Raw genomic sequence first — 20,348 nt, 5'->3', positions numbered from 1 at the left:
GCTCCAAGTGACGTGTTTTTATCTGAAATTGTTTGGTGAATGTTATTACGTCGACATGCACATCCCTGTATCCTTGGATTGTCAGGGGGTGTGAGAAGTGTAACAGGAACCAAACGAAAATCCGTCCTTGCCTCCTTTGAGGCACTGCTGAAACCTGTGAGTGCAAGTGTGAGTGACTGTCGTGCTTTCTCTTCACCTATAGGCAGCCTATACACGTCCTTCAAAGAAACCAGCTGAATTTGGCGCTGAAGATGGAGCCTGGCCCGGACTCCTCCAAGCAGTCGGGCTCGTGCGACTGCGACGCGGTGCCGTCCAGCGGCAGCTCCGCGGTGGAGAAGGGCGACCCAGAGGAGAACGAGGCGGACGCGCCRTGCGGCGCCGATCCCAGCAGCGCGGACATCATGAAAATCAGAGAGCTCAGCATAGAGGACGGCAAAAGCCACGAAGACTGCCCGGCTGTGAACGCGAGCAAAGAGCCCTCGAGAGAGCTCGGCAGTAAAGACTCCACCGCAGAACTGAGCGGTAACGGTAAAATCCCCAACAGAGACAGTGGCATTGACAGCCCCTCGTGCAGCGTGGCCGGGGAGACCTTCCCCAGCGAAGACGGCGCAGAGCAGAAGAAACCTGGCGCGGGCGGGAACCCCGGGGAYGTGGACACGGACAAGAAGGGCGCCAAGGCCGCCCCCGCGGAGCAGAAGCGGGACTCCACGCAGGAGGAGGACAGCGACATCGATGAAGGAAGTAGTGAGGAACAGGAGACAGCGGAAGTGCCAAAGTTAGAGTATTTGGATGTAAACAAGGTAAGGTAGCTCCTCATTCTGGAGACARCTCCTGCCCAGAGAGGCCTTGCATCACTTTTCATTTGGTGGGCAATTTTTTTGGTTTGGTTTATTTTTTGTCAAACAATCATTSCAGTCATTAATTTCCTGCCTGACGCAGGTCATAACTTGTTCCCGACCTAGATTGTGTCTTTTAGAAAGTTTCCACTCTTGATTTAAAATACTTCCTATAAGAGAATCCATCGCATCCAGAGGTAAGTCATTGAAATTTGCTGAAGTGTTTTTGCAGGTGAAGACTCGCACCTTATGCCTCTTSCTTTAATTAGTTTAGGTTCAGCTTCCAGTTATTAGGTCGTTTTGCCTTCAGTGGCTGTCAGTGGCACTCGAAATATTAATTGGTTAGGGCATCTTGCAGGTCAGGGCTTTGCCTTATGGAAGGCCATGGATATGGATGTCTCTTCCAGCAGGTTGTTTTTTGGCTCTTGTTTTGTTGTTGTTTTTAATAAGGACAAATGTGCTTCTTTTGTTTGACTTTTTTTTCTATGCCAAGAAATGGTTCTGAGCGTMGCTGTTCTGTAAATTGTATCCAATTACTGTTCAAGAAACTGTAGCTCGAAGAGATTTTCCTTGAATACAGAGTAATGTAGTCCAGGCTGTTGTGCATCTTGCTGCAGCTGAATAACATTAATGACAGATTCGTATGATTATCTGTTTATCAAGATGGCTATTTTTAGAAATACTAGTGATAGAAAGGGTTGGAAAATTTTCCAGAAAGAGAAAATGGAAGATGCAAAAGATTGATGGGTTTTTTGTTTGGTTGGTTGGTTTGATTGTTTGTTTGGTGCATTTTCTATTTACTTTTTGTTTGGGGGATGTTCTAGTTAGGGGCRCGTCGCGTCGGGGCTTCCCGGGCATCGCCCGCCACACGCGGCGAGGGCGGCGCAATGACTTGCTGCGTTTGTGGCTCTCCATTGTCCAAAGGAAAGCGAACAGGGGGGTTGTTAGCTGTGGTGGTGGCCCGGGAAGCGTCTGTGCTCCGTGGTCCTGCTCCGTGGTGCCGGAGGCCACCACCTCTTCCCAGATTAAATAAAATCTTTGCATTTAAATATTTTTCACTGAGAAAAAACGCACGCTTGCTAAAAATCATGAGAAGAAAAAAGCCTTTCTGCAGCAGCCCTGCTTCCTGCGAAGCTGCTCTGCAGAACAGAGCAATGATGCTGCCCACGTGGCCCCGCGCGGGCCCTGCTCTGCTTGCTCCTCCTGGGCTTCGCTGGGGTTTTGCTTCTAATTTCATTGTGCAGCCTGTGTCGGAAAGTGTGACTGTCATCGCCAAGTCTGACCTGTGGACAAGACTCTCTCTGTGTCTGTATTACAAAAAGCAAACAAAGTAAAAATAGTTTGTTTTGAAGAGGAAGTGAAATTATTATTTCTACTTCCTGATTTAACACCAGGGAACGCTGCAAAGCAATCAGTCTTTTCACATTGCATGGAGGCATCTGGATTTGTTCTGCCACTGGGTAAATCATCACCATTCTGCAGTAGGTTATGAAGCTTTTSTTTTGTTTTTTGTTTATTTTCCTCCCCAATTCAGTGATATTTAAAGGCCATGCAGACTGCTTAGGATGCAGAACTAAGGTCAGTGTTTATCCTAACGCAGATTCAGAAAAATGTCATCCCACCGTGTTATCCCATCATCAATTTTTGTTTTTGCCTAGCTTAAGGAAAAGCAGATGCTGAGGTGTGGAGAAGAGCTTCAGCTTAGGACAACCTTCWCATATTGTTTCAGCATTTTTGCGTGGGAAGTTTTTCTGGGGCTTTCTGTGCTTGTTGTGGTGGGGACTGGTGGTATTTCATAGCATTTTTAAAGCATGACTGTGTACGATTTTGAACATATCCCAGCAGTTTCCTCCTGAGGTCCAACGAGAGCCTCTGGCAGCGGAGATGCTGGATGTGCTTGGGCCATGGCACTTACCAGAAAAGCAGCGGCTGYGGCGGCGCGGTGCGTCATCCTCCTCCGAGTTTCCTCATGTGCCTTCGTGCTCTGAACGTGCTTTGCACAACCGCTGGTCTCTGCAGTGGTGTGAGCGGTGTCCCTGGAGCAGGGACCRTCCACCAGCCTCGCGGCCCCGGGTCTCCCTGGGGCCAGTGGCCACGGGGCTGGTGGCCTTGCAGGTGCAGAGGCTTCTGCTGCCTGCAGACCCCGAGCCCTGTGGTACCTGGGCCCTGTGGTTGTCTGGCTGATATTTCCTCCTTTTGGGGAGTAAAGGCACTGTTTGGGAGTGAAGGGCTTTGTTTTGTTTYGTGGACAGGTACCGCCGTGTGTCTGGTAGGTCTGAAACGCTGCCGCTCGGGCCGAGCAGCAGAGGAGCATCGTGGCACGGGCGTGCCGAGCGCTGCCCAAAGCTTCCTGTGCCACCAAGGAAACAGAAACACCCACCGCTTCCTTTCTCTTCGTGCTTACCCGGCTAGAGGGTTTGAAAAAGCCCATGAAGGGTTTTTTACGGCGGTGCCCTCCCCGTAGGGGACAGCCGTGACGCGCTGCGGCGGTGCCGGGCGCCCCTGCGGAGAGGAGCTCGGCAGAGCAGCGGCTCGTGCTGAGGCCGAGCACATTTGCAAAGCACAGGGCAGCCCAGGGCCGCGCCGTGCGGGCGAGCAGCCCTTTCACAGCCAGCGGGGCGTCCTGGGGACACCGTGGGGTTCCTGCAGGGTGAGTTCGCTGGCAGGGTCRCTGCGTGTGCTCGGGCCCCGCAGCCACGCTTGGCATCCTGTGGAGCTTGCAGTCAAATGTCAAGCCCAATGCTGTGYGTTGTCTTTAGTGTTAGTAAACAACGTTATCTCTTTGGATAGAGGGCTCAAAACCAGCGGATGTGTCTTGAGCAATCGTTGGTGTGGGGTTTGTCAGCAAAGACGTAGGCAAGGCTGCTAGTAAGGCGGGTAAGCCAGGCCTGAGCTGGCTTCCAGTCTGCCTTTCGTGGTGCAACATGCAGAAGGCCAGAAGAGCTGGACCAGCCATAATGCTTAATGGGTTCTACCAGATACTCCTTCTGCAATCCTGTGGCTGTGGAACGGTGAACGCGCTGCAGATAGGCTCATAAACGTGCCTAGCTCTGTCACCAGCAAAAAACAGCACCTCAAAATGTAGCTGGTCTTTAAAATGTTATGCTGGACTCGTGCTAAAATTCTGTCGAGCTTTTGCTTGCTCTCTAAACAGATGTCAGCAAGTTGGGGGGAAATATAAACTGAGCTGCAGGTGGTGAGGGCCGGGAGGTTAAAAGTGCCTGTGCTGTGTAAAGGTTTAGTTTTCAGGAGAAATGCATTGGGTTGAAAATAATTATTTTTCAAATTCTTAATTCAAACAAATCAAGGGATGCTAGTGGTGGCCAGCATGCCAGCCAGATTACATCAGGGCTTTTTGTTCAGACGCTCCCTTCTATGCTCAGGAAAGTGGTAAATAAATTCTTTCTCAGTGAGAGATCCTTGCAGTTCCTGGGACTGAGGGGCCAGCAGCACGTTTTGTTATGTGCTGTAATATGTTGTGCTTTCCCCAAAGCAAGYCCGTAGCATTATTGGGCTGGGATTTCATTTTTCCTTCCATATTTATCATATGGAAAATTGGAGCAGGATGTTAAAATAATTTGAAAGAAAAATGGAGTTTTCTTGAAATAATTTCAGTAACAGGGGTAYGTGTCAGGAGTATCTTTGTGGAATGTCTCCTGGTCTTGAAGCAGGACCGTGCTAATTTAAGTTCATGCTCCTTAGTTTTCCCACAGAGAAGAGGGTGAATAACTGCAGCCGGTTGATACCCTGTTCCATTAAGCATTTACAGTTCTCTTATCTTCCTCACAATTGTCTTTTTTTCCAGATCCAGCCCAGTAAAATTTCCATATGTTTGATCATCCTTGATGCCCTTTTCAGAGATTTCTGTTCCTAAAAAAACCCCAACCAACCAGCCCTCRGTTCTGGAATCTAATTTTGGTTTGATTGTAAGCATGGAGTTTAAAGTCTAGACCTTTACAAAGATGTAGAGAGTTTGTCAAAAGCTTAAGCCTCTGTCATACTAACTGAAGTATTTTTAAGTAGCTAGAGCTGAAAATCTATATAGCTTTTGGCTAAAAAGTAACTGAAGGTGAGAGATTGTAATTGCCTTCAAGTTTTGTGTTAGTCATTTATTTATTTTAGTGAATATGAAGCATTTCTCTGGTGCTGAAAATTATTTCCAAGGAACTGGWAGGAGTTTAAAACTGCACAAAATACTTTGGTATAGGCCACTGGTAGCAATTATGTACTGGTCATGGTTTGAAGTATGTGACCAACGGGGTCTTTTCTGGTTTCTGTTGGTTTTGCAGTCACAAGACTCGAATTAAAAATGRACGAGAGCTGTTTTGGTGTCCAGTGCCTCAGTAACCACATAAATAGGCTAGGTGTATTTCCAGTTTTGGAGGATGTTTCTGGTTCTTCATTAAAAAATGTGTATAGAATTAAAATAGCATCCTGGCCAGCCATTGACTGCATCAGTGAATGGTCTTTTCAGAAACAGCCTGCAGATCCTTTGGAAAGGATGGCACAGATTTGGGTGTTCATTAATGTCATTCACTTCAGGGTTCTTCGCTGGCAGGGAATCTGGACCACTGGGAAGATGGAAAAGGGAGCATTGACAGAAGTCAGGTTTGCAGGTTCAGATGAATTGTGTAATTCTAATTTTTTYCCCCTAGTGTACAGAGCCCCAAAAGCTGTTCAACATTGCAAACGAGCTGCTCCATACGGAAGAAGCATACGTTAAAAGACTCCATCTATTGGATCAGGTAACCCAATTTTGAATAACCTCTGTTTGCTTCCTGTGAGCAAAGACGGTGTCTTCTGCCACCCCCTTCACTCTGAGTTTCAAGAACTTAGAAGTCCATGGAGTCTTTTTTACTTTTTTTCAGTACAGTGKTTTTTTTTCACATAGAGAAATAGAGTAATGAAATGGTTTGTTTTGTTGCATGTAAATATGAGTAAGTAGTTGTCATGGCCTGATTGATCTATGCAGCTTACACTTACAAATACAAGGCATCTCATTTTTTCAGTAGTTTCAGTCAAGTAGCCTTGTTCTTATGCAGTCAGCTTTAAAATATTAACATCTAAAGCCACTGTGGGTTTTTTTTTCTTTATATAGATATATAAACTTACTGCCTTCTTTTCTCGTGCAGGTTTTTTGCACTAAGTTGTCAGAAGCAGGTATTTCATCTGAAGTGATAACAGGCATCTTTTCAAATATTTCTTCCATCTATTGTTTCCATGGACAATTTCTTCTTCCTGAGCTCAAAACAAGGATTACACAGGAATGGTGGGTAATTGTCATTACTTGTATTTTTAAAATCTGATTTTAAAAACTCTAGCAATCAAAGTTTAGCCTTGCAACAAAGTTGTTACTTGCAATACAGTTCCTTTCTTATTTTATATATTACATCCTGAATGCAAGGATCAAAGTGAATATTTTATTGCAAAAWTTTTTTCTTCTGGCTGTATTTTCACTCTCCAGGTTTACTGTATGAAAGAAGTAAACTGCTTATTTTGAGCCTCATAGATAGTTCTGTGAAATATTAAAAATATAACTACTTAATGAAGAAGAATGCACCATCATAGCATAGTTTAGATTTTGTGTATCCTAGAGGAGACTTCATGGAAGACTCTGTTATAATTTTCTTTAATGACTTTCCCTAGTTCTGTATTTACCTGTCTCCCTTCAACAGGAACACGAACCCCCGGCTAGGAGATATCCTACAAAAGCTGGCTCCTTTTCTGAAGATGTATGGAGAATATGTAAAGAACTTTGACAGGGCCATGGACATGGTGAATACATGTATGCAGAGGTCTTCACCCTTCAAAGACGTTGTTCAGAATATACAGGTATGTTGTTAATTGGCTTTAATGTGGCTCTGAAATCTTCATTTATTTGTTTTATTTTGCTTCCAGTGCACTTCACAGTGTTTAACTATAAGACAGTTTTGCTCTTGTACTAACATGCCAAATTTAATGGAGCCCTTTCTTCACTTTTGTTTTTTGACACAGATTCTCATGTAGGTGACTTTTTCTACCACAYTGAATGCACAGATGGTGCTTAAGACTTGGAAGTTACAAAGTGAGAGGAAATTGGTTGTAACCATATGATTTACCCTAATTTTGACTGGATTTTGTTTATCCAGAAATCCTTGATGTGCTCCCTCTTTGCAATCTTGGTATGAGAAGAAATCAGAGTGAGGTTTCTGCTGGGGGAGAGTAAGAGATAGCTCCACTTTGCATTCTGTTTTCTGTTGATATTTATACAGCATAGGGCAGAAAAACTGTGCATGTGACACAGTCCTGCCAGGGCACTGCTGTCACCCGTGATGTGCCTGGTCCTGCTTGCTGATCCCTCCTTGGGCGGGATACCCTCTCCCTTGGGCAGGATACCCTGTCCCTTCACTGTGACGCTGAACGTATCCAGTTATAAAGCTGTYAATTTCTCTTTCTCCTTCCTCATTACTAAATTTAAGTGCCTTTTTTTTTTTAATCAATCTACGCTCATCTCGAGGCTGGTGTGTTGGACCACGGGCATTGCCTCAGGTGGGGGTCGCTCTTTGGGTCGCTCTGTTGTTGGTCTGCTCCTCTCCTGAGGCAGATGCAGTAGCACAAAGCTCTGGTGAATCCCTGGATGGGGACCCTTAACTTGGATGTTTGCCCTTGTTATAGGAAAAGCATTGGGAGAGGAGGAGGGAGAGTGCTGCTCATGCCGGAGCCTGTGTGCACCTCCAGATCCTCTTGGTGGGCCAGAGCTCCAGCTGCTCCCAACATCCTGCTGCGGGTGCCCGGAGCACCCGCTGCCCTTGGGAARCGGGGGCTGGCAGGGAGAGGGTTAAGCGGAGGAGGGAGCCCAGCTGTGACCGAAATGGAGCTGTGGGGCTCAGCCAGCTGTCGGGGAGGGAGCAATCCCCAGCACGGGAGGAGAGGCCCCKCGGAGGGTCAGCGCTTTCTGGCACGGCGGCTCCCACGGGAGCTCCCCCTTGGAGGAGCAGGGAGCAGAGCCGCAATTGGGGAAGCCGCTCTCCTAGCAGGGCTCTGCTGCACGTGGCCTGGCTCTGTCCCTGTCTGTGCAAGCCCGGGAGCTCCCGGCGAGCCCCGCACGGCACCGAGGAGCCCAGAGCCCGGAGCGCAGCCCCACGGGGCCGAGGGTCCCGCTCAGCCCACAGCGGCGCCGGCAGCGACCAGAGCTCCCGGGTGCTGCTGCTCTTGCTCAAGCCAAGCTTCACCAAACGGATCAACAGGCAGCACGTCTGGCAGCGGCAATTCTGAAGCCTACTAATAACCAYGTGAATATAGGGCAGTTCTTTCAGCACAGGCTATTGCAGCAGCAAGATCACAGCGCCTTCTGCTTGTGCTATTGATCATAGCTGCACAAGGCAAAGACTGGACTCTGGGAACCTCTTGGCTGTGTTTACAGGTTCAAAGCAAAGCTCATAGTGYGTCACACAAGCACAGGGGAGAATCAACTAAACCTCATTCCGTTGTTTTGTCTGTATTATTTTTATTTTCAAATAATTTGAAAGTTGCATTTGGATTTTAATTGCAGCTTTGCACCCAGGCTGCTAAGGGATAACCGTCCAGGTCCAGACACCAACAATCCTTAGCTATAATAAATYCAAGAAAATCAAAAAGTAAAAATGAATGTCACTTACATGAATGATGATGATTTTAATGATGATGATTTTTCAAATTTACTTTAGCTGACCTTGAAGATAAAGGTCATATGYTTTTAATAATAAAGCATATCTTGTATTTAGTTCACATCCACAAAACCTGCTGTATATCTGCCAAAAATGTCAGGGATGAAGGTTCACATGAAACCTGTCTGCTGTGATAACTTGAGGAGGTTTCTTACGCGCTTATGCGTGCACATGAGCTTGTGTTTAACACCAAGGACAGAACCAACGCAACCCCGCTGTGCTTGTCTTGGCTGCAGAAACAGGAGGTGTGCGGAAACCTGACCCTGCAGCATCACATGCTGGAGCCGGTGCAGCGCATCCCCCGGTACGAGCTGCTCCTCAAGGACTACCTAAAGAAACTCCCAGAGGAGTCTCCCGACAGGAAAGATGCTGAAAGTATGTGTAAAGCCCCCTCCGTCTGACAAACGCGATCCAATGTGGGAGAGCGTTTCCTTTCTGAGGGCATAGGGTAGAAATGTAGAAATGGAACTCTCTTGTGCTTTGATTTGGCTGAACTTCTAGGAGAGAAAGATAAATGATTAGGTATGTGTGGTGCAGCTAAACCACAGAAGTGGCTGTGTGTGCAACTGCTTATAAATGTTCTCTTCAGCTTGCTGAAGGACAATTGCTTTTGAAATAATTGTCTTGCAGCAGAAACACTGATCAGGGAGATGAAAGAATTGTGCTATTAGCAGATGTAATCTGGAGAATGATTTACGTATATAAATATATATCCAAAAAAAAGCATTATATGTAAGTGTTACTGCCTTTAATTGCAGAATCTCTGGAGCTCATCTCTACAGCAGCAAACCATTCGAAYGCAGCCATACGCAAGATGGTGAGCAGAAGCTGCAGCTGGGACTGTCATCTGCGTGTTCACTTGAAACAACACTTCTCTGTTGTCATAGTCTTGCTGAAGTAAAACTGGAGAGAACTCAAATCCCATGTTATAGGGGTTAGCTGGATGTCTTAAGTCCCCTTTAGAGTTAAATTACTTTTGGGTGTTCTAACTATTTAGACATAAGATGTTCTTGCAGATTTGTGCTACTTTTAGTGCAAGCCCTGCAGGACCACGGGTTGTTCTGGTTTGGTTTTAATRCACAAATATGTTCGTGTGTATCAATACCTTGGTAAATTTCCTGAACTTCAAGAGCAGGGCAGACAGAGGCAGCGCAGGTTTTGCAAGCTTCACCTTAAAGCTCTTTAATGGGGCCTTCTAGACTGAATGTTACCATAATTTCTGTACACGTATGTTTGCATCTTAACTTCAGTCAACTTCTCTCTTTTTCTCCCCCATCTTTCCATTGCTCCTGCTGTTGGTTGGTTGGAGGTGCATGTGATTTCTGGATGTGTATGTGATTTCTTTTGGCGTGGAAGTACTTTGCGTGGTTCCAGGCGCTGGTGTTTGGAGGCCGCGCCGTGCGCGGCTCTGCCAGGCCGGGCAGGTGGGTTTAGTTCCTCCGTGTGGCTTGGCCGGCAGCCCGGCCCGTCGCGCTCCCGGCCCAGCTTCCCGTTGCCGTTGTTGCGCAGGAGACACAGCTGGTGTCTGCGTTTTTTCAAATGTCCCAGGAAATCCAGTTTTGAAACTACCTATTTCTGTTCGAATGTAGTACATTTTCTTGAGAAGCGCATCTTTTATTGTGAGTTTCTGTCGTTAGCCTTTAACAGCTCCACAGACAGTAGTGCTCCTGTTAGAAGCTCTCAGTTCTGAGTTTTCTTTTTCTTTCTCCTCTACTTCCTTTTTTTTTTTTTTTTTGCAGTGCATCTATTTATTTAATCTTTGGTCAGAGGAATTGAGATTAGGACAGGAATTGGGGTGATGTATATGTACAATGAAATATTTCAAGTCAAATAAATACACACAGCATATGAAGACCTGAAATTCCAGCTTAATCTGTAGAGGGATCCAGGTGTGATTTACAGATGTTTTTGGCAAGTTTTTGAGTGTAATTGCGTGGACATCTGCTCTCTGTTTCTCATCATGTGCTGACAGTGCCATTTGGAGCATATCAGCCCAGCTTGTGGCTTGGAAGCCAAACCTTTCCAAATGCTATTACTCAGTAGCAGGATTTAAGCAGCTTTCTTATTCTGAGATGTTAAAACCGCTGCAGTACTTAATGTAACAGCTGCAAGTGGAGGAACTAGTCACCTATATYGGTTGGAATAGTGCATGGGGGGAAGTTTTAATGTTTGTATAAAATAGAAGCAATGCTGGGGCTTTTGCACTTACAGGAAAAGATGCACAAGCTTTTGGAGGTCTACGAGCGACTTGGCGGTGAAGAGGACATTGTAAACCCAGCCAATGAACTCATTAAGGAAGGACATATTCAGAAACTTTCAGCCAAAAACGGCACAGCGCAGGATAGGTATTTATTCCTGGTGAGTCTTCCCAWCACTGTTAGCTCCAGAGCTGTGCTGTGAAGCGCTGCTTCTCTGGCCTGCTGGTCCCAATGCAAGCAGCTTTCACACGCTGGAAGCCTTTCCCTCGGAGCGTTCCTTCCCCTTCCTCCCCCGTTTGCTTTCGGGGTGGTCCAGCTGGTGCCAGGGAGAGGGCAGGCCGGGAAGGAGCGGGCAGGAGGAGCAGGGGCCGGGCTCTGTGCGCCTCCCTCCCGCACCTAGTGCTGAGACTTGAGCCAATCCTCAAACCTCTCCCCGTGAACTGCGCTTTAGAGTAAGCTGCACCAGAGTCCTAAACTGTTAAAATGCAAGCTCTGTCCTGCCCGTAACCACTGCATTTATCATCTTCCCTTGCTGCAGTTTAACAGCATGGTGCTCTACTGTGTGCCAAAACTGAGGCTGATAGGCCAGAAATTCAGTGTTCGAGAGAAAATGGACATTGCAGGACTGCAGGTTTGAGTCTTTTTTTTTTTTTCTTCTAGATTTATCATTATGAGATAATGGAAAGCAGGTTTAAAAAAAAATAGTGGCTGTAACCATACTTTGATTGAAAGCTTTGTGTTGTCACCTGCCAGAGACAGGAACTGACTTATTCCCCTAGCACTGTGTGGGGCCAGTTGGTGGTGTGAATTTTGGGATTTGGTAACCAGACAAACAGTTATGGGAAGGATCCTTTGTCATTCCAACCTTTCTACTGCATTTTATTTGAGTGATCCTTTCACACTAAGTATTGCAAACAGTGAGTGTTGAATTTGGGAGTCAATAAAATGATTAAAATAAGATGGAGACAAGCAAGACTTGTTGCTTTTGCAGGTCCAAGAAATTGCCAAGCAAAATGTAGCTCATACGTTTTCAATATCAGGAAAAAAGAGATCACTGGAACTGCAAGCCAGGTATGGTGTTTGTTCTGCTTTCCAAGGTTTGGGAATATTTATGTAGAAATCTATACCTAGRGGATATGATAGCGCTAATATGACTTGTTTTTAAATCAAGAAGAGATGAATAGCAAAAGTAGTTAATTAAGATACATAAGAAAATTCATTTGTCCTAGGTCAGAACCTATTAATGTTGATTTGATTTGCTAGATGTGTAAGATGTTGATRGCAATGCTTAGGGATTTCACTGAGGTGATAATTTGCACATTTTTGGCACTTATTTTGTTTGATAATAAAGGTAAAGACTTATTTACAATGTTTACAAAACAATGCCCCTCTAAGTGAAAATCTTGATAGATGTAAATTTGTGGAAAATATCAATAATTAGATTTACTGAAAATATTGAAAGTAGAGTAATAAAGTCTGTGTATTTTTCTTCTGTTTTTACAGGACAGAAGAGGAGAAGAGGGAATGGATTCAGGTAATGCAAAAACATTATGCTCTGGGTGGAAATCACCATACAGTCAGCACTTTCTGTTTTTAAAATCATCTTTTGGGGGTTCTGAGTGAGTGAGGCTGTGCAAGGAAGCTCAGTAGTCCAATTGGCAGAGCAGCTTGTGGAGAAATCCTGTGCTCCTGCTGAGGTTGTACTGCTGACCTGCTTTCTCTAAGGGGTGCACAGAGTCTTTGGATGGATTCCCCTTCCAGCAGTCCCCAAATGCAGCCAGAGAAGAAGAAAAAAAGTCCTAGGTCTTGAAATAAATAGTATATTCTTAAAAGCTGACTTGTAGAAACACTGATAGCATTCTTGGCTTTTAAGTTAATGTTAGTGAGCTTGCAATAGCATTCTTAGTCATTAAGGTTTTTGATATYCTTTTTCATTTGTACAATATCAGAGTTTGTTCACTAAAATGCTAATTCTAATATATTTCCCTATGAGAGAATTTTTCCAGGACTGCTTTTGCAACTCTTCCYTCTTTGATTGGATTTTTTGTCTTAGGTCATTCAAGCAACAATTGAAAAGCACAAACAGAACAGTGAAACCTTCAGAGCCTTTAACAGCTCTTTTTCTCAAGAAGAGGACCACCTCCCAGATTCATCGGTAAGTATAAGTGCTTAATCGACCATCTTTGCTATAAAGGTTTTACCAACAGTTGAAATGGACTTAAAACAACTAGCTGTAAAATGCTGTGGTCTTGTTCTTGGTTTTTATATTAGATTATTACACAGTCAGCTCCGTTTCCCTGGCTGTGAAATGCATATCGGTCATAGCTATCCAGCCGTGCAGATATGGAATAAATTACCCAAGGCAGAGACCTATCGGTCGGGTTTTCCAGACTAGTGGCTCATTTAGCATAACAGGTGTAATTCTTCACGAATGAGAGGAGAGGTTGGCTGTCTGGAATGATGTTGTGTGCCTGAGATATTTTGTGCATCTCCTCGGGGATGCAGCTTGCACTCTATATTTTTAACTTGAAAGAGTTGAAAGGAAATTGAGAAATTATATAGAGGTCTTAACAATGCTGGCTTGTAGGCTGATAAACAGATTCCAGTAATAGAATAAATAGAATCTTTAACTACATATGCAAAAGTGTGTTTCAGCAGAATTGTGATCATTTGCTCCCTGCTATGTTTGCTAAGATTTTTTTTTTTTTTTTTTTTTTTTTTTTGGAAGAGGTCACATGAGTATGATAACAGCATCTCTTCATTTGACTTGAGGTTCTAATGATACCGGAGGCAAAGTCATTTGCTGAAAGCTGAAGGGAAAAGGGTCTGGAAGAGGGCAATTCTGGGGATTCTGTGCAGAGCTGCCCATGGGTTGATGGGGTCGTGGCCAAACATGACAGATCTTGGAGCACTGGAGTAAAGGGCCCATCTGGCAGAAATTGGTTTCCCAGGAGGCTCAGGAGAGATGCTCTACATCCCTCTCCTCCCAGCATCAGCGAGCGCCTGACATGGAGATGTTTGTGAACCTCCCCAGAGTCCAGGATCCCCATGCTGAGAGTGTAGCTTTGCTGTAGCTTACTGCTCATGAACTATTCATTGGCTGAAAACGCTCCATTTAAAATCTGGTGGGGGAAAAAAAAAAAAAAAAGAAAAAAAAGAAAAAAAGAGGAAGAAAGAAAAATGCCTTTTTAAGTTAACTCATTTTAGGAGCTCCTGTGATTTTGAACCCCAGCTTCAGGACCAAGATGATCTGATAGAAAAATATCTTTTTGCTCATTACAAACACACTTCTGTCTAGCCAACTGAGACACCGTGCCTGTTCAACCTCAGAAGTGTGCTCTTATTTCTGCATTTCATTGTATTTTGCTTGTCTACTCCCCTCGTTCATAAAAGTGGGGCGGAGCAGAAGTCTGGTTTATCTCCTGCCTTTGGTATGAACACAATATACGTAATCRTTTCCTTTGTGCCAGAATGCTAATCTGCATTTTTAGATTGGGTTATCTAGATAATCAACGTTGAAAACTAAGTTCAAGCTAAAYGTGGCAGAAATTAATGTGCTGTCAGTTAAAAACTGCTGAGTGTATTTCTGTAAGGAAAACTACAGTTCTGGAGAGTTTTCCTAGCCATATTCTGCTGTGGCTGTTATCTACTGCACAGGTCTCACATCATTATGGGATATTGAAGAAAAAAATAGAGAAAAATTTAGAGAAAAATTATAGCGAGCTTCTTTTTTTTTGCTCTCATGAGTCAAAAGGTAGATATGCTTTGTGGATTCCTGCTCAGATCCRTAACAGCTACTAGAAAGGGGACTCTGGACCTAGTAAGGTTATTGAAAAAAAGCCAAATTATTCTCCTCACATCCTTTCTCWCATCCGTGTCCGTGCACTTTATACGGTACAGTGTCTGTGAKTAATTGCAGTAGTTTGTGACTGCTGCGTGTCTTTGCACACAGTTCTTAACATACTTTCCTTTTCCATGCTGACTTGCAGAGTGTTATACAGGCATTAAGGGCTGCTCCTCAGCCCGTGGTTCTCCTGCAGAAGACTGAAGTTTCTTGCAGGTGCAGAGGTCTGACAGTAGCGAGGAGGCATTGCTGCCTGCCCGTTCACCACTCTRACCACAGTCTTTTAAAGGTGCTTTGGAAAGCCTCAGGGTCCCACAGTGATTTATTCCTTCAGCAAAGGGACACGCAACTCCCTGCTGTCTGTTTTCACCTGCCACAGGCCAGGTAAATGTTTCTTCTTTTCAGGCTGTGCAAAAGTTCTGCCAAGGAGAGGACCATTCTGGGAGCTGCTTAATCTCAGCAGAGAAAGGCCTGGTGCTGGGGAAGAACCTAGTCTGTGTGCTTTTAGAAAACTGTCAGGGAAAAGGTGGTACCTGCTCCGCAGGGGGCTGAGCGCTGTGGAAGGGGCAGCCTCCGGCTCTGAGAGCCAGGAGTGCCTTCATTAGTTAAATTGTGATTTCTGGAGGCTGTTATTATCAGTTCTTTATCCCCTTGCTTTTCTCTTCCTCTCTCTAGAGCTGACCATTCTGGGGTACATTATTATTCATTATTATTTGTGTATTTAACATGTGTAATGTGTTTGGCTTGTGATTCCAAACAAAAAGGAGAAGGGATCTGGAAGGGCAACAAAAGCATTTTCCCCTTTTCACTAAACTTACTGGGGGGTTCTCCATCTCCCTTCCAGACCCCAGTATCTCTTCTCCGTGTTCAGTCTCACTCTTGTTCTCCTGTGTCAGAGCGGCCACGTATCCTTGCTGGGCAGGATGRGCTCCACGGTGCCCAGGCTGGTTTCTGTTGGGAACCCCCTTTGCACACAACTGGGGAGTCGGTAGGATGGCTGTTTTTCGCAGAGGCAGATAGAGGTGGCTGGAGGGAGAACATGTGGCTTCTTTCCCAAGGGACAGCCCTTTGGAGGGGTGTTGTGCTGAGGGGGGTTGTGCTCGGGGGAGGTGTTGTGCTTGGGCTGTGCGCACACCCGCCGCCTCCCCGCTCACCCTGCCTGTTCTCCAGGGCTGTGGGATCAGGTGTAAGGTGTTGGGACACAAAGCCGAGCAAACCCCTTCTGTCCRGTTGCCTCCTTGGTGCAGCAGCTCAGGTCGTTTCTAATAGCAGTGGTAAAACGATTTTGCCACAGCCTGGAGCTGTGGATGGGCTCATAGCCTGTTCCGGGCTCGGGAAGAGTGGCCTGCAGGTAGGGTAGGAGGGTTGGCTGCAAAGAGCCTCCTCAWGTGAGAACAAAGCATCCCTGCAAAGCGCTGCCAGCTGAAATGTCCTTCCTTTAGGATGTGCTTTCAGTGTAACAGGCTTATTATTTGCCCTCAGGTTTAWGTATTGAATATTTATAGATGTCAGTTTGCATTTATACTGTACACTAGACATTAAGGAACGTCTTGCAATTAAGAGGAAAAAAAAAGACAAATACTTTTCAAATGACCACATAAATCACTTGCCCTTTTGGCTTATAGGGGTCAAAGGAAGTGCAGTTCAGAGTCTGCCGGGTTGCTGCATGCAGCAGCAGTGCTCACGGGGAGCAGGCACGCGGGTCRGTGCAAGGGTTTGCTGACTGAGACTGAGGGAGCTCACAACAGAACAGCTGAGAAGTCAGAGCTAAACTCTGTGTTTTCTTTTTAACATTTGACATATTTTAGGAAGAATTACTACACTGAAGTGTTTGTGTCATTGTGTTTCCTTCAGATAGCAAGCACCAGCTCTGTCGAATCTATGCCAGGGGCAGATGGTGGTGGTGCATTTGGAGGGGTAAGTGATTTGAAGCTAATACCTTTGGTAGAGCAGGGTTGTGTGTGTGTGTTTGTTTTGGTTTTTTAATGTTTCTATCATAGCAGGAAAAAATCAGTTATTTCAGTGCAGCTTTTTATATTCTGCTTTCTGTTGCTGCAACTATTCTTGATTTCTTATCTAAGTTACACCCCCGGCATCTTGCAGCATTTGCACTATCAGTGATTTCAAATTTTCCTGTCCTAGATATATGTGTATATGTGCTGTGCAAACTGTAAAACTAGAATTGACACATACATATATATATATATCTTTTAATTTGAGTAGGGAGCTATGATGGAGTTGGGGAGTGAGAAAGAAGGAAACTTGACTGGTTTACATTATGGAGCCCAGAATTTCAACTCCAGAACCAATTTTTTTTTTTTTTGTAGTGTGGTTTTCCTTTTCCTGCCCATATGGAGGAGGACATGGTGGTGCTTTCATATATATTTAGCCTTTCAGTGTTCGGTTGCTGCAGAGGCAAAATGTACTTTTAAAAATATTTTTAATTTTGCTGTGCATAGCACTTTGCTGCTGAGTCAAACCAGTGCTGCTTTAAAAAGAGGATCTGAGCCCTTAATAAGGTCTCTTTTTTAGCAGACATATCTCTCCATCCTTAAACGTCTTCTGAGAATAACAGATATTAAGGAAATGCTTTAGGGTCAGCTGRGTTTTCTGGGGAGGAAAAAGCCCACAGCCGACAACGGCTGTAGGACGTGCTATAGGATATTACATATCAGCCTGACCTTTTTGGTAATAAAGGAACCCCTAGCAGGGTGCTCCAGACCTCTGGTCAACTTGTGACCTCCTGGCCCAGTTCAGAGAGTGTCAGCGAGAAATTGCCAAGTCAGTGAGCCGACCTGTATGAGCAAGAACGGGCTTTTGCTAAAGAATAAGTGTGCTTGAAATAAYGTGCTCTCGACTGTTTGCTCACATTTTGTGCTTCCCATAAGCAACTTTTATTTTTCATAGTCAGCTCCAGTGCCACTCTCATTAAAGCTAYAGACCCTGTAGTGAGCTAGTGAAAAGATATTTTTAAATAGCATCTAARACCAAGCACATAAAAATTTCAGTTAATCTTAAAATTAATTTGAGTTCTAACCAAGTAAAATTTAAATATTTGGATCCCCTTAGCTRATAGTAGAATTTGTCAGTGGTTTGCATTGTAGACCTTGACATATTAATTAATTTTTGTTAATCTGTATGTTTTAAAAAAGAGAAATAAGTTTCATAGGTAGAAATAAAAATGAATATGATTAAAAATGGTCAAAGCTAAAAATGCTCTGAATGCATAGTATTGTTTTCTGTGTCCCATCCTGCTGTATTTTAACAAGGGGGTACATTTGTGTGAGCAATCATTTCGGGTGCCAGTTGCAGCTTTAAAAATATTAACCTCCTTGATGACATCCGTTCAAAAACGCGTGTCCAGCTGCCTGCGCAAGAAGCGCAGTTTGTGCGGAGCAGCTTCCCTGTGCCAGCCGCTGGGTGGTGGTGGTGCTCAGCAAACCCCTGTCTCCTTCCCGCGCTGCTGCGGAGCCCGGGAGCAATCCGCAGGGACCGGAGGGGCTGCGTGCTGCCATGACCAACATCRTGCAGGAAGCAATTGTCCTGGCTGTACAGACCCGTGGCAGCTGCTTGCTGCACGGTTCACACAGTTTAATGCTAGGCTTTCTTTGTGCGTAAGCYGAGTACAACCAGTGGAGACTGTATTGCATACAGTCTTGCACTGGCATATAGAGAGCTAACCCAGGGGTTCTGGGGCATTGCAAGGTGTGATCTCTCGTGTGCATGCAGCTTTTCCAGCCGCATTCTGCCTCTGTGTGTACATGTGCAGGCACATCCTTTGCAAATGGAAAATACACAGCTGTACAGGCAAAATGCGAACAGAAGGATTTGAAACACTTTTGTTGCTTGTGTGAATGCACATATAAGCATCTCCTCAGCCTGTGTCCCTGTTATATACTGCATACATAACATGGAGGTGTAATTTTTAGCTACAGAAATACAGAGCAATTAATAGGTGACAGAAAAATTACTCTCCTGAGCCTGTTGTGTTTCCTGCCATWACTGGCCTTCAGAGTCTTCAGAGTTTCTTCCCAACTTTTCCAATGCCGCTGGCGACTCCAGCAGTTTGCTAGTGATGAAGCAGTGTCTGCTTCCAGCCGCAGGCCTTGACCTTACAGTCCCGTAGCTGTAGCACTGTACCCATCATGGGGACGTACGTTCCTTTTTCCACCAGAATTTAAAATCTCGAGCAGTGCATTTGTCACTGTCCATTGAGAATTTAATTGGCTGTAGAGTAGAAGCAAATTGGAGGTCAACACAGCCCAGCCTGCAAGAAGCTGTTTTACATGGTGGCTGTGAGCAGATCTCACGCAAGTGCTTGTTTGCATCAGTGCTGCTAATGTCAAAACAGGGCTGCGGGGTACCCCGGGAAGGGAGAGCACCACGGCGCTCATTTGAGTGCATTGGGGTCGAGAGGCTGCATTGGAGACCAGGRTAGCTCGATGCTGGCCTCCCTCTGGACATACGTCAGCAGGAAATAATGTAGCTTGAGTAGAAGAGGGGACAGTCGCGGGGTGACTGCGTCCTTGCTGAGTGGGGCTGGTGCAGCGTCTGCGTGGCCTTGTGCTGCATGAGAGCCTCTCGCTTCCGAGCTGGCCTGGCCRCTTCCCGAGGGTGGGCGGGCAGCCAAGTCCCGGCTTTTCACAGGGACTGGTGACTGATCCGCGATAAAATAATGTAATCTTGAGTCACTTGGCATCTTTCTTCTGGATTTGTTTGCTGGAATTTGCCAAGTTGTAAAGAGAATACGACTCCTTTGTATTCTTGTTGTATTCTTCTGGTGTTGAGAAGCATTGCTGGGTTTTGYTAATTATATTAAATATTAAGCACTTGGAGATGCTTTTGCAAAGGGTCTTTCGTGATTGATATAAATATGAAGTTCTCTTACACTAGAGAATGAATTAAAAAATAACGGTCCAAAAAAGGCCCTTCACAATTCTCAGTAACTTTCTTTCTGAAAATCTTGTCCAATATAATGCCCTCTCTKCTTTCTTCCCTCTGTGGAATCCCTAGATCATGCATTCCTGGAAGCAAACACTGTCCAGGCTGTTGAACAGTATAGAGGAAGTCAGGGAGATCCGTAAGAGGAAATGCTCAGTTTCAGCTTGACTCCTGTCTACGTTAGAGATGAGCATTGTAGCGGTGATGGATGTTCCCAGTGAGCTACAAATCAAATAAACCTATTTCTCCATGAAACAATCTAATTCAATCCAAGCTCAAGGACCTGAAGTATTTTTCTTATGCAGGCATAAGCAGGTATTGATCAAAAGGCAAAAGCTGGTTTTGCTTAGCATTTTAAAAGATTGCCTTCCAGTAAGAGCTCTCAAGACTAATGATGCCTTCACCTCTGTTCCTTCAGTTCCAGTAACACTAATGAACCAGGTGGCTAATGTAAGAATGAAAAGACTTGTTTTTCTATATACAAATTTTAACTTAATGCGAAAGTATCTAGCAGTCGTCAACAACTGAAGAGGAATCAAGTCAGTGCAAGGAGAAAGCTCATGAAAACTRGTGCTGGCATCAAAATCAGAGTTGTAAAGTAATGAACGAGAAGTGGATGACTTGAGCCCGTATGTGCAGTAGAATTAAAAATACTGCTCTGTACCTTGCTGCTGCTCAGCATAAGTAGATCAAGTTGTCCCGGTTGTACGGCTGACTGGGAGACGGCCAGTGCAGTCGGAGGGGACATTTTTCCCGATGATTCCTCCGAGACGCTGCTGATCCGTAGTGTGGTGTTGTGTGGTGCTGTGAGTGCAGCGAGCGCCGTGCTGCTCGTGGGGACAGC

The 20,348-nt window shown here is 45.1% G+C and overlaps 1 protein-coding gene across 1 annotated transcript in view; it reads left to right on the top strand.

Annotated features, from left to right (window-relative positions):
• The first annotated feature begins 205 nt into the window (after nucleotides 1-205).
• FGD3 (FYVE, RhoGEF and PH domain containing 3) overlaps nucleotides 206-20,348 on the top strand; it is a 30,168-nt gene continuing 10,025 nt past the window's right edge. The window contains exons 1-11 of the mRNA XM_026046037.1: nucleotides 206-800; nucleotides 5,492-5,581; nucleotides 5,969-6,105; nucleotides 6,512-6,668; nucleotides 8,758-8,896; nucleotides 9,280-9,338; nucleotides 10,733-10,879; nucleotides 11,258-11,350; nucleotides 11,711-11,790; nucleotides 12,223-12,253; nucleotides 12,773-12,874. Of these exons, the coding sequence (XP_025901822.1) occupies nucleotides 252-800; nucleotides 5,492-5,581; nucleotides 5,969-6,105; nucleotides 6,512-6,668; nucleotides 8,758-8,896; nucleotides 9,280-9,338; nucleotides 10,733-10,879; nucleotides 11,258-11,350; nucleotides 11,711-11,790; nucleotides 12,223-12,253; nucleotides 12,773-12,874 (1,584 nt within the window). The 5' untranslated portion in view covers nucleotides 206-251. The remainder of the gene's footprint in view (nucleotides 801-5,491; nucleotides 5,582-5,968; nucleotides 6,106-6,511; nucleotides 6,669-8,757; nucleotides 8,897-9,279; nucleotides 9,339-10,732; nucleotides 10,880-11,257; nucleotides 11,351-11,710; nucleotides 11,791-12,222; nucleotides 12,254-12,772; nucleotides 12,875-20,348) is intronic.

This window comes from Nothoprocta perdicaria, unplaced genomic scaffold, assembly GCF_003342845.1.
Source record: "Nothoprocta perdicaria isolate Ctin4 unplaced genomic scaffold, notPer1 scaffold_42, whole genome shotgun sequence".
NCBI classification, from domain to species: domain Eukaryota; kingdom Metazoa; phylum Chordata; class Aves; order Tinamiformes; family Tinamidae; genus Nothoprocta; species Nothoprocta perdicaria.
Note: the sequence above shows the minus strand (reverse complement) of the source record. Positions and strands in the feature narration are given on the sequence as shown.